This window comes from Nerophis ophidion, linkage group LG22 (assembly GCF_033978795.1).
Source record: "Nerophis ophidion isolate RoL-2023_Sa linkage group LG22, RoL_Noph_v1.0, whole genome shotgun sequence".
In the NCBI taxonomy this organism is placed as follows: Eukaryota; Metazoa; Chordata; class Actinopteri; order Syngnathiformes; family Syngnathidae; genus Nerophis; species Nerophis ophidion.
Window position 1 is genome coordinate 42,034,265 of NC_084632.1, and position 13,685 is coordinate 42,047,949.

The window sequence follows — 13,685 nt, forward strand, 5'->3', positions numbered from 1 at the left end:
GGAAATTGTTTCCTTGCTTTGGTACGGGCTGCTGCGTTCATTGGGGAGTTCCAGCAGAGACCGGATGTTGAGGAATCCGAGAGCATCCTCCCTTAGAAACTGCACCCAGGAGAAGAGCACCACCTCACCTCCGGTGGCTCGATAGAGATCAATGAGCTGAGACCCCAAAGAAGCAAGCTGGAGAGATGCAGGAGAAGTGGCTGACGTGGTCCATGTAAACAAATCCAAACACAGGTGTGTAATGCTGCTCACCTGGTTGTGTGTCAGCCAGACACAGCAGAGAGTAAAGGAGGGCGGGGATGAGGAGGGATAATCCTCCGGGAACTCAAAGTCCAGATGTATCGCTGGAAGGAATGATATCTCGTGCTGCGTCCGGGTGTCACCTGTGACAAAGCCAACATGACACATGTTCTTGGGAAATCTAAATCAGTTTCTTTTACTGAGTCTGCAAACCAAGAAACACAAGACCTGATCTTCATGTCCTCACATTGCCGGAAGTCAATGACACACTTTTGAATGAGTTCTTTGTTTACCTTCTCCGAGTGCCACCAGGAAGCCAGAGGGTAGTTCAGTCAACACTCTTATTTCCCCGGCAGTCCTAAGTCCGTGCCGGACAAACTCCTCTGAACTCAGAATGCTGTGAATAGCAAGTAGCTCGTTTTCTTGCTCCTCCAGATCCATACCTGCAGTGGACATGACTAGAAACACCTTGCAAAACCTCCTCTCTGCAACACATTTAGTCCACAACAACAACAACGTTGCCTGCTCCAGTTGTCCTCCCCACCGGTGACTCATCAGTCTGATCAAGAAGCAGGAAGTCTCAGCAAGTACTGGCAATGACTTCAAGTAATAAATTTGGTGCAATTAACACAACATTTTCATATTTGTTGAAAAACAAGAGAATCATAGAATCACACATTCATATTCCAAGTTTCATTATCTGTATAAAAACAAAAGACACCATTTCCTTGTCTCAATGTTTTAAAGTGCACCTCCTGCCATGCCACTCCTGTAACTGGCTTTATACACCCAGAAAATCTCATTAAACCAGAACCTGATCAGATTTGTTAGTTTATAAAAAGGTGATTTGAGCATCTTGTCAGGTTGCCACCCGAAAGCCTCCCTTCTGGAAGTTTTTAGGGGCACGTCCGACCAGTAAGTGAAGAAGGAGCAAAGCTCTCAATTTACCGGTCGATCTACGTTCCCATCCTCACCAATGGTCATGAGCTTTGGGTTATGACCGAAAGGACAAGATCACGGGTACAAGCGGCCGAAATGAGTTTCCTCCGCCGGGTGGCGGGTCTCTCCCTTAGAGATAGTGTGAGAAGCTTTGCCATCCGGGAGGAACTCAAAGTAAAGCTGCTTCCAGGGGGGATCCTGAGGCGTTCTCAGGCCAGCCGGGAGACACGGTCTTCCCAACGTGTCCTGGGTCTTCCCCGTGGCCTCCTAGTGGTCGGACATGCCCTAGGGAGGCGTTTGGGTGGCATCCTGACCAGATGCCCGAACCACCTCATCTGGCTCCTCTCCATGTGGAGGAGCAGCGGCTTTACTTTGAGTTCCTCCCGGATGACAGAGCTTCTCACCCTATCTCTAAGGGAGAGACCCGCCACCCGGCGAAGGAAACTCATTTCGGTCGCTTGTACCCATGATCTTGTCCTTTTCGGTCATAAACCAAAGCTCATGACCATAGGTGAGGATGGGAACGTAGATCGACCAGTAAATTGGGATTTTTGCCTTCACCACAACGGATCGATACAGTGTCAGCATTACTGAAGACGCCGCACCGATCCGCCTGTCGAGCTCACCATCCACTCTTCCCCCACTCGTGAACAAGACTCCTAGTTACTTGAACTCCTCCACTCCTCCCCAACCTGGAGATGGCACTCCACCATCATGGACTTGGACTTGGAGGTGCTGATTCTCATCCGAGTCGCTTCACACTCGACTGCGAACCGATTCAGTGACAGCAGAGGATCCTGGCCAGATGAAGCCATCAGGACCACATCATCTGCAAAAAGCAGAAACCTAATCCTGCAGCCACCAAACCGGATCCCCTCAACGCCCTGACTGCGCCTAGAAATTCTGTCCATAAAAGTTCTGAACAGAATGGGTGACAAAGTGCAGCCTTGGCAGAGTCCAACCCTCACTGGATACGGGTCCCACTTACTGCCGCGGCAATGCGGACCAAGCTCTGACACTGATCATACAGGGAGTGGACCGCCACAATCAGACAGTCCGATACTCCCCACAGGACTTCCCGGGTTACACGGCTGAATGCCTTCTCCAAGTCCACAAAACACATGTAGACTGGTTGGGCAAACTCCCATGAACCCTCAAGAACCCTGCGGAGAGTATAGAGCTGGTCCACAGTTCCACGACCAGGACAAATTTATAAACTCAATTCTAACTAGGGCTGTCAAAAACACAGAAATTATTTTGACTGCATGCAACTTTACCTTAACTGCGGTTGCTGAGCTGTGGTTGTCTGGTTAGTGATCAGGTCAATGCCGGCATTAGTAAGCAAAGATGAAAGACGAGACTCTGACGGGTGCGCTTGCTGAAAAATGTATCTTCAAAACAGACCCTGACTCGACTTTAAATAAAACTCTGAGCAAGTTCTGAGCAAATAAAGTACGTACACTTAAGTAAAACAGCTTAAAAACGTTCCTGGATGACATTCTGCATTTAAGTCCAGATTTTGGGGTCTTTTTTAAGTTGATTTCAATTATGCAAGCCAGTAATAACCTGTGATTAGTCATGAATAATCCAAATTCAAAAGTGGGATTAATCTAAATAAAATACACTATATTGCCAAAAGTATTTGCCCACCCATTCCAATTGATGAGAATCAGGTGTGCTAATCACTTGGCCCGGTGTATCAAATCAAGCACTTAGGCATGGAGACTGTTTCTACAAACATTTGTGAAAGATTGGGCCGCTTTCAGTGATTTCCAGCGTGGAACTGTCATAGGATGCCACCTGTGCAACAAATCCTGTCGTGAAATTTCCTCGCTCCTAAATATTCCAAAGTCAACTTTGGAACGCTGGGTGCGTTTTGGACACGTTGGAGACTGTTTCTACAAACATTTGTGAAAGAATGGGATGCTCTCAGATTGAGAATTATATTTATATAGCGCTTTTTCTCTAGTGACTCAAAGCGCTTTACATAGTGAAACCCAATATCTAAGTTACATTCCAACCAGTGTGGATGGCACTGGGAGCAGGTGGGTAAAGTGTCTTGCCCAAGGACACAACGGCAATGACTAGGATGGCACAAGCGGGAATCGAACCTGCAACCCTCAAGTTGCTGGCACGGCCACTCTACCAACCGAGCTAAACCGCCCCAGCGTGGAACTGTCATAGGATGCCAGCTGTGCAACAAATCCAGTCGTGAAATTTCCTTGCTCCTAAATATTCCAAAATCAACGTTATTACAAGAAAAGTGAAGAGTTTGGGAACAACAGCAACTCAGCCACCAAGTGGTAGGCCACGTAAGCTGACAGAGAGGGGTCGGCGGATGCTGAAAACGCATAGTGCAAAGACTTTCTGCACAGTCAGTTGCTACAGACCTCCAAACCTTCCAATTAGCCCACGTACAGTACGCAGAGAGCTTCATGGAATGGGTTTCCATGGCCGAGCAGCTGCATCTAAGCCATACATCACCAAGTCCAATGCAAAGTGTGGGATGCAGTGGTGTAAAGAACGTCGCCACTGGACTCTAGAGCAGTGGAGACGCCTTCTCTGGAGTGATGATTCACGCTTTTTCATCTGGCACTCTGATGGACCAGTCCGCGTTTGGAGGTTGCCGGGAGAACGCTACATGTCGGACTGCATTGTGCCGAGTGTGAAATTTGGTGGAGGAGGAATTATGGTGTAAGGTTTTTTTCAGGAGTTGGGCTTGGCCCCTTAGTTGCAGTGAAAGGAACTTTGAAGGCTCCAGTATACCAAAACATTGTGGGCAATTTCATGCTCCCAACCTTGTGGGAACAGTTTGGAGCGGGCCCCTTCCTCTTCCAACATGACTGTGCACCAGTGCACAAATCAAGGTCCATAAAGACATGAATGACAGAGTCTGGTGTGGATGAACTTGACTGGCATGCACAGAGTCCTGACTCTTAAAATATTTGTTTCTAAACTATCACAAAAAACTTTGTATTACATTGTGTTCCTGACAAGAACACACAAGGCTGTGTTTGAAACCTTCCTAGAAGAATGCTCGTAAAACTCCATCGGGACTTCAAAGCGGACAGATGGCAGGATCTGCCCAACTTCCAGAGGAACTGTTTTTGAAGTATTTTATGGGACTCTCTTTGAACTATTTGACAAACTCTCTTTGAACTGTTCGGTAACCGAGGGCAAAGCTGTTTACGACCCACTTCCCTCAGGAAACAGCTGTGGGAAAGGGGTGGGAGGAAGTCAAATAAAGGAGTACGATCTTTTGGCAGAGCGTGGTGCAGGACTGTACAGAGAGTACAGTGGCCATGTCTCTCCTCAGATCTGAGTCCAAATTTAATTCTGTCTCTGTTTGGTTCTTTCCTTCATGTCTTGTTTAATAGATGTCATCAGTGTTTGAACCTGACACTGACCTGAACCCGTAAGAACATCTTTGGGATGAATTAGGACGGAGACTGATACCCAGGCCTTCTCCACCAACCTCACCAGAATGGTGAAAAATTCCTATAAACACACTCCGCAACCTTGTGGACAGCCTTCCCAGAAGAGTTGAAGCTGTAATAACTGCAAAAGGTGGACTGGCACCATACTGAACCCTGTGGGTTAGGACTGGGATGGCAGTTCAAGTTCATATGTGAGTCAAGGCGGGTGGCCAAACACTTTTGGCAATGTAGTGTATAAATGATTTGACAGAAGTAATTTAAACATGACTGCTTAAGTCCGTGTGAGTCCCAAAACAGAAAAAAAGTGCAAATCGTTTTTATAGACTTAACACAGCACCGTTCAAAACTGGTAACACAGTAAACGTTGATCAACTGGCAGCTTCATCGGCGTATTCCTTACATACCGTATTTCCTTGAATTGCCTGCCGCCGAGGCGCTAATTATTTTAAAACCTCTTCTCACTGCGGCGCTTACCAAAGGCATGCGGTAAATTTAAGCCTGCGCTTATAAATTTGAGTGTGATGTAAGGATACCAACATGAAAAGCACATTTAATTAAAAAAAACCTTATTATGGTCTTACCTTTACTTATAAATGAAGTCCATCCGCAGCTCCTTCTGATCAAAAGCATGGATAACTTGTCTATAGAAGTCTTCCTTATCTTTCCTCAGTTTTAAAAGTCTCTCTGTCTTCAATCAATGTTTATTTATATAGCCCTAAATCGCAAATGTTTCAAAGGACTGTACAAACCGTTACGACTACGACATCCTCGGAAGAACCCACAAAAGTTCTTGATGGAGATCTTCCTTTATTACCTCCTGCTTCGATTAAAAGTCCAGTTTAGAATGTTTTTACAAGTCTTCCTTATCTTTCTTCAGTTTTAAAAGTCTGTCTTCAATCAATCAATCAATGTTTATTTATATAGCCCTAAATCACCAATGTCTCAAAGGACTGTACAAACCATTACGACTACGACATCCTCGGAAGAACCCACAAAAGGTATTGATGGAGATCTTCCTTTATTACCTCCAGTTTCGATTAAAAGTCCAGTTTAGAAAACGGTTTTATTTTAGATATGTAATCCTCCATGTTAAAAATGCAAGCGAGAGGAAAAAATAAACGATGGCTGCTTGTTGTCACTTCTTCTGCAGCCGAGTAGTCGCAAGAAGGATCACTAGCGCCCTCTACCACCAGGAGGCGGGAGTCATTTAATGACTCATATTTGACACACGCAGCTACGGTATATTAATAAAACATAGCTGCTTACTGTTCTTTTTAGCATATTCAATAGCTTGGACCTTAAATCCTACTGAATAGCTCTTAATCTTCTTCCCTTTATGCGATTTCAAATGATTGAAACCAGCCTCCTCCATTTTGAAAATGATGACTCAAGTGTCACTCGTGACGTGACGAGTTTGACCCGGTGGAAATTCTAGACATGCGCTAATAAAAATAATATTTTGCGAAACGAGTTTGACCTGGCAGTAATTCTAGGCAGGCGCATACTATATACCCGGCGGCAATTCAAGGAAATACGGTATATCCTCATTTCTTACCACACAATCCCAAATGTGTCCTTTCGTTCCCGAAAGCCTTGACACTTTTTCTCCGTACTTCATCTTGCGCATGCCTTTTTTGTCTTCCCAGTTTTGTGAAGACATGTAGATGAACTTTCCCTGTCCTAAAGAAGAGTCGCCGCGACTACACACACTTCCCCCGAGAAAGTCTATTCCAGAGTCTCCCGGACACACTCCTCCTTGTGTCCTTTATTCCAGGCTTTCAGCTTGCAGTGCGTGGAGCAGTAAAGCACCTTGTGGCAGCGAGTGCAAGCGGTCAGCGTCACAGCTGCCGAGCGACCGCAATGGTAACAGAACTTAAAGGGTTTCCTGGAAAAACGAATGAAGTTAGATATGCGCCGTCTTGAAATGTATTTACGTGTTACCTTTGTTTGGCCGCCGTGGGAGATTTGTTGTCACTGGAAACGATTGCACCTTCACCTATGAGGAGAGACGTCTCTTTGAATGCGGAATGGTACACACGATCGTGGTTGATGACATACTTGCCAACCCTCCCAAATTTTCCGAGAGATTCCCGAATTTCAGTGCCTCTCCTAGGACAACCATTCTTCCGAATTCCTCCCAATTTCCAGCCGGACAACAGGCACGCCCCCTCCAGGTCCATGCGGACCTGAGTGAGGACAGCCTGTCGTCATGTCCGCTTTTTCCTCCAACGGCCCAGTCACGTTATGACATCTACGGCTTTTGGAGAGTGCACAACTGCGCACACCACAAGGAGACGAAGCAGAAGAACGAAGAAGAGACAGTCATGGCGATGACCAGTGACCGAGAATAGAACGAGGATGGATAATTCAACCCTAAACTCACTGCTTTCCTGCAAATTAAATTTGACGGATGCTGCCCATACCTATGCTCCCTCAAAGGCTGTGCTACTGGCTGCAAGCCATTGCACTTTCAAATACAACAATGAGTAGAGGAGTGTTATGTGTGTGTATAACTCTAATAAATGAACACTGAAATTCAAGTATTTGTTTGTTTTATATATATATATATATATTAGGGGTGAAACGGTACATGTATTTGTATTGAACCGTTTCGGTATGGGGGTTCCGGTTCGGTTCAGAGGTGTACCGAACGAGTTCCCACACGAACATATGAAGTAGTCGCCTAAGCTGAAGTCTTAACAAGCTGCTCCGCTCCGTTCTGCCTCTGTCCTACACAGCACCCAGCATTGCCCCTCCCCCACACACAACCAATTGATTGGTTACATATATAGCGGTAACAGCCAATCAGCAGTGCGTATTCAGAGCGGTAACAACCAACCTGCGGTAGACTGCGCTTCAGCGTGGAGCAGATAGGTGTTTAGCAGGTGAGCAGCGGACTCTCCCCAAATTATAATAAACACCCCCCAGTCAACGTTCTAGTTGACGTTCTAGAAACAAACTGCAGCTCAGCTCGCTCGGAGTCCTGGCTTGAGGTGAAGGATAATGAACTTTTAGCGTAACAATAGCTCGTTGTGCGATGTGTGTGTATGCTAGTGATATAATAATGTAAGTGCATCATAAAGCCGACATGAACTCCATGGTGTTCAGGGATGAATAGTCTCTCCTATTGCTATTGTACTATTTTTTCAGCTATAGTTACTTTATTTATTAGTAATGTAGCAACTTAGTTTGAAGGGCAGGGTCCCTGCTATCACATTTTGACAAAAATATAACATTTACATAATAAAAATCAAATACAGGCTTCCCAAATGCTGTAATAAATTAAGCATGATGAGTTGACTTGAAACTGTTTGTAGAAGAAAGATTTTGTTATTTTATTTAATCGGAGCAAAAAGTTGAGGCCGAATTATTATAGTTTTCCCAATGTTAAAAGGATAAAGCCATCGTTTACAAATTTGGTAAATAAATAACCCAAAAATTAATATTTTGTTGTTTTCTTAGTGTACCAAAAATGAACCGAACCATGACCTCCAAACCGAGGTATGTACCGAACCGACATTTTTGAGTACCGTTACACCCCTAATATACAGTATAGAGCTAGAATTCACTGAAAGTTAAGTATTTCTTTTATATATATATATATATATATATATGTATATATATATGTATATATATATATATATATATATATATATATATATATATATATATATATATATATATATATATATATGAGTGTGAATGTTGTCTGTCTATCTGTGTTGGCCCTGCGATGAGGTGGCGACTTGTCCAGGGTGTACCCCGCCTTCCGCCCGATTGTAGCTGAGATAGGCGCCAGCGCCCCCCGCGACCCCAAAAGGGAATAAGCGGTAGAAAATGGATGGATGGATATATATATATATATATATATATATATACCTATATATATATGTATATACAGTATATATATGTGTAAGAAATACTTGAATTTCAGTGATATGTAGCTATAAATATACTCCTACCCCCTTAACCCCGCCCCGTCCGCCCCTCCCCCCCAGACCCCGCCAACCTCAGACCCCCCCGTTCTCCTGAATTTGGAGGTCTCAAGGTTGGCAAGTATTATCGAATATGAAAACAGACAAAAACCTGTAAACTTAGTCTGCAAAATGCGCTTTTCTTTCTCAATTTGCTCTCTCTCTCTCTGGACCGCAGTGTGTCTCAGCAGATCTCCCATGATGCTCAGCAGGTGGCGACGCGTTTTGAACGTTTCTCTCTCCCCCATGTTGAGGGTGTGGAAGGGTGTGTTGGCGATACGCAGGTCCTGGGCAGGAGTATTGCAAACAACTGTTAGGCCTTGTACAGTAGGTCAACAAAACATACGGTCAGAAGTTTACCTACTCATCATGGGCTTGAATGTCTATAATTTTAGGCTAAGTTATAGGACTAAGGTTTAATTAGAGGAAAAAGCGTACAGTTAGCTAAAAAGTTAACACTTAAATGTTAGCGTGCTAGCATGCTACGCTTAAGTTAGCACGCTAACACGTAACAAGCGTCCCATACCAAGTTATATGACTCTGTAAACGTTTGGAAAAAATCAGCGCAAAAAAAGCTACCATCGGTGCAAAAGAGACATTTCTGACGGTATAGCATATGTGGGGGTCCGTTGGCCGTTTGGTTTCATAGTGAAGGTAAGAAAAATGTATTGAATTTATGGAATATTTTTCTTTCTTTCTGGGATTTAAAAAGGAATATACTCTTGCATCTAAAATCCCCTACGTAACCCCCAATGTCCTCCAATAAACACGCACGGTTGGTCTATTCGTGTATTTTAGTGAAGTCATTTACAAAAGGTAAACCCGGTAGGCTACTCGCTACAACTACTACTCTCACTGGCACTCATCGAGGGGCGGACGCTCCCCTTTCCTCCCCCTTATCTACCCTGCTTGCTTCTTTGTCTCGTCTTGTCTTAACTTTCCTTTTGCACTGCTCTCCAAATCTAAACATTGGAACTATTTAACCGGCCTCAACAAAATTGACAAGATCACTCGCATACAAAACATTCTAACTTGGATTGTTTCCCTGACTTGGAGACTCTCCCGAAGGACAGTGCAGCGAAGACACAACAAACTTCCTTCTTGTCTCTCCGCCTGAATAGCTGCAGCCCGGCACTGTAGCCCCCCCCACTCCCTCCCTTCTGTTGCAAGTCTTGAGATGTATGTTGTACGAGACAAACATTGAGCTATAGTACATGGAAAAATTAGGTACATGCTGCACAATTCTGCTGATGATGTATTATATCTTTACAACAGTGAAGACACACCACATACATGAAATGTAAAGTAGTCCGTGTCTAACCGCTGTAACACACCCTAAGTCTGGACCCATCCTCTCATCCTATGGAATTAGTGCAATTTCACTTTAGAATGGTAAAAAATGGGGGCCGCCTACATGAATTCTGACGAATGAATCCACATTCGTGATTGATCACATTAGAACGTTTGACCATTTCACTGCCGTTGTGCAATAACAAATATACCTGATTAAAAGAGTGGTGTGCAAAGTCGACTGCGGTCCCCTTGACATCGCCGACAATGACCGGCATCAACATGTCCGCACCGGCCTTTTCCAGCATGTCCAACTGAAATAAAGACAATACAAACACAGAACTCTGTCCCTATTTTTAAAAACTTGAAAGTCGAAAAAGCCTTTCATTGGCATTTCTGGAGTAATACAGAAAAAAGAACGATAATATTAATACATCATAAACAGAACATGAAGCAAAAAAAGAAGTTTGACTACTTAAAGGGGTCATATTATGATTTTTTTTCTACATTTAAAATACTTCTTTGTGGTCTAAATAACATAGATGATGTTTTACAGACCATATTCAAGCCGCTTTCTGACATTCGCACCGTTTTGTGGGCGGTCTTGTAGATTTTTGCGTTTCAATCAAGTCTACCGAGTCTGACAGACATAAGTACTATACGTTATTTTGTTTTAGAAATGGCAACAGTGGAGGATGTATGTCCATGTACGAGCCAGTCTGCCCCACAACAAGAGGACGGAGAAAAATAAGGAACCTCTTGACTCCAGCATTGGACTAGAACGGCAGATTCACACGAATACCTATTTGGAACCATGATCGCGGGGTAACTGCTGACTGGGCTGGGCATTGCTCTGGTGTATCGTTAAATTCGTAAGACGATGGCAGCCACTTAAGGAGCCCAAAGGCTTTTTGTCGCAATGGAAGGATTGGGTCGGGCTGTGGGTTCACAGTCTGGGGCGATTTCTGAACTGAATCGCAAGATGTATCACATCATGGAGAAGCTTGTTGAAAGGGAATAATTGGATATTAGAGCCAACATGGACGAATAGAACAGACAAACCATTGTATTGTCTGCTCGCGGAAAAAAAAAATCCTAATCTATGATTTGACTCCTTCGAATGGCCTTGACGCTGCAACAACAGGAGTAGGCTGTTTTGTGAACATCCCGGAGGCTGTTCGTCGCAATGGAAGGATTGGGTCGGGCTGTGGGTTCACAGTCTGGGGCGATTTCTGAACTGAATCGCAAGATGTATCACATCATGGAGAAGCTTGTTGAAAGGGAAAAATTGGATATTAGAGCCAACATGGACGAATAGAACAGACAAGCCATTGTAATGTCTGCTCGCGGAAAAAAAATCCTAATCTATGATTTGACTCCCTCGAATGGCCTTGACGCTGCAACAACAGGAGCAGGCTGTTTTGTAAACATCCCGGAGGCTGTTCGTTGAACTAGAAGGATTGGGTCGGGCTGTGGGATCACAGTCTGGGGCGATTTCTGAACTGCATCGCAAGATGGATCACATCATGGAGAATCTTGTTGAAAAGGAAAAATGGGATATTAGAGCCAACATGGACAAATAGAACAGACAAGCCATTGTATTGTCTGCTCGCGGGAAAAAAATAATCTTAATCTACGATTTGACTCCCTCGAATGGCCTTGACGCTGCAACAACAGGAGCAGGCTGTTCTGTAAACATTCCGGAGGCTGTTCGTCGCAATGGAAGGATTGGGTCGGGCTGTGGGATCACAGTCTGGGCCGATTTCTGAACTAAATCGCAAGATGGATCACATCATGGAGAAGCTTGTTGAAAAGGAAAAATGGGATATTAGAGCCAACATGGACAAATAGAACAGACAAGCCATTGTATTGTCTGCTCGCGGGAAAAAAATAATCTTAATCTACGATTTGACTCCCTCGAATGGCCTTGACGCTGCAACAACAGGAGCAGGCTGTTCTGTAAACATACCGGAGGCTGTTCGTCGCAATGGAAGAATTGGGTCGGGCTGTGGGATCACAGTCTGGGGCGAATTCTGAACTGAATCGCAAGATGTATCACATCATGGAGAAGCTTGTTGAAAGGGAATAATTGGATATTAGAGCCAACATGGACGAATAGAACAGACAAGCCATTGTATTGTCTGTTCGCGGGGAAAAAAAAAATCCTAATCTACGATTTGACTCCCTCAAATGGCCTTGACGCTGCAACAACAGGAGCAGGCTGTTCTGTCAACATACTGAAGGCTGTTCGTCGCAATGGAAGGATTGGGTCGGGCTGTGGGATCACAGTCTGGGGCGATTTCTGAACTGCATCGCAAGATGGATCACATCATGGAGAAGCTTGTTGAAAGGGAAAATTTGGATATTAGAGCCAACATGGACGAATAGAACAGACAAGCCATTGTATTGTCTGTTCGCGGGGGGAAAAAAAATCCTAATCTACGATTTGACTCCCTCGAATGGCCTTAAAACTGCAACAACAGGAGCAGGGTGTTCTGTAAACATTCCGGAGGCTGTTCGTCGCAATGGAAGGATTGGGTCGGGCTGTGGGATCACAGTCTGGGGCAATTTCTGAACTAAATCGCAATATGTATCACATCATGGAGAAGCTTGTTGAAAGGGAAAAATTGGATATTAGAGCCAACATGGACAAATAGAACAGACAAGCCATTGTATTGTCTGTTCGGGGGAAAAAAAATAATCTTAATCTACGATTTGACTCCCTCGAATGGCCTTAAAGCTGCAACAACAGGAGCAGGCTGTTTTGTGAACATCCCGGAGGCTGTTCGTCGCAATGGAAGGATTGGGTCGGGCTGTGGGATCACAGTCCGGGGCGATTTCTGAACTGAATCGCAAGATGTATCACATCATGGAGAAGCTTGTTGAAAGGGAAAAATTGGATATTAGAGCCAACATGGACGAATAGAACAGACAAGCCATTGTATTGTCTGTTCGCGGGGAAAAAAAAAATCCTAATCTACGATTTGACTCCCTCGAATGGCCTTGACGCTGCAACAACAGGAGCAGGGTGTTTTGTGAACATCCCGGAGGCTGTTCGTCGCAATGGAAAGATTGGGTCGGGCTGTGGGTTCACAGTCCGGGGCGATTTCTGAACTGAATCGCAAGATGTATCACATCATGGAGAAGCTTGTTGACAGGGAAAAATTGGATATTAGAGCCAACATGGACAAATTGAACAGACAAGCCATTGTATTGTCTGTTCGCGGAAAAAAAATAAATCCTAATCTACGATGTGACTCCCTCAAATGGCCTTGACGCTGCAACAACAGGAGCAGGCTGTTCTGTCAACATACCGAAGGCTGTTCGTCGCAATGGAAGGATTGGGTCGGGCTGTGGGATCACAGTCTGGGCCGATTTCTGAACTGAATCGCAAGATGTATCACATCATGGAGAAGGTTGTTGAAAGGGAAAAATTGGATATGAGAGCCAACATGGACCAATAGAACAAACAAGCCATTGTATTGTCTGCTCGCGGGAAAAAAAAAATCCTAATCTACGATTTGACTCCCTCGAATGGCCTTGACGCTGCAACAACAGGAGTAGGCTGTTTTGTAAACATCCCGGAGGCTGTTCGTTGAACTAGAAGGATTGGGTCGGGCTGTGGGATCACAGTCTGGGGCGAATTCTGAACTGCATCGCAAGATGGATCACATCATGGAGAAACTTGTTGAAAGGGAAAAATTGGATATGAGAGCCAACATGGACGAATAGAACAGTCTGCTCGCGGGAAAAAAAAAAAATCTTAATCTACGATTTGACTCCCTCGAATGGCCTTGACGCTGCA

At 44.5% G+C, this 13,685-nt stretch overlaps 1 protein-coding gene across 1 annotated transcript in view; it reads right to left on the reverse strand.

Moving 5' to 3' along the window:
* Positions 1–4,879: 4,879 nt before the first annotated feature.
* Positions 4,880–13,685, reverse strand: part of LOC133540872 (ankyrin repeat and MYND domain-containing protein 1-like) — a 41,042-nt gene continuing 32,236 nt past the window's right edge. Inside the window, exons 14-17 of the mRNA XM_061883875.1 lie at positions 10,093–10,194; positions 8,703–8,877; positions 6,558–6,612; positions 4,880–6,501 (exon numbers count right to left, since the gene is read on the reverse strand). Of these exons, the coding sequence (XP_061739859.1) occupies positions 6,342–6,501; positions 6,558–6,612; positions 8,703–8,877; positions 10,093–10,194 (492 nt within the window). The 3' untranslated portion in view covers positions 4,880–6,341. The remainder of the gene's footprint in view (positions 6,502–6,557; positions 6,613–8,702; positions 8,878–10,092; positions 10,195–13,685) is intronic.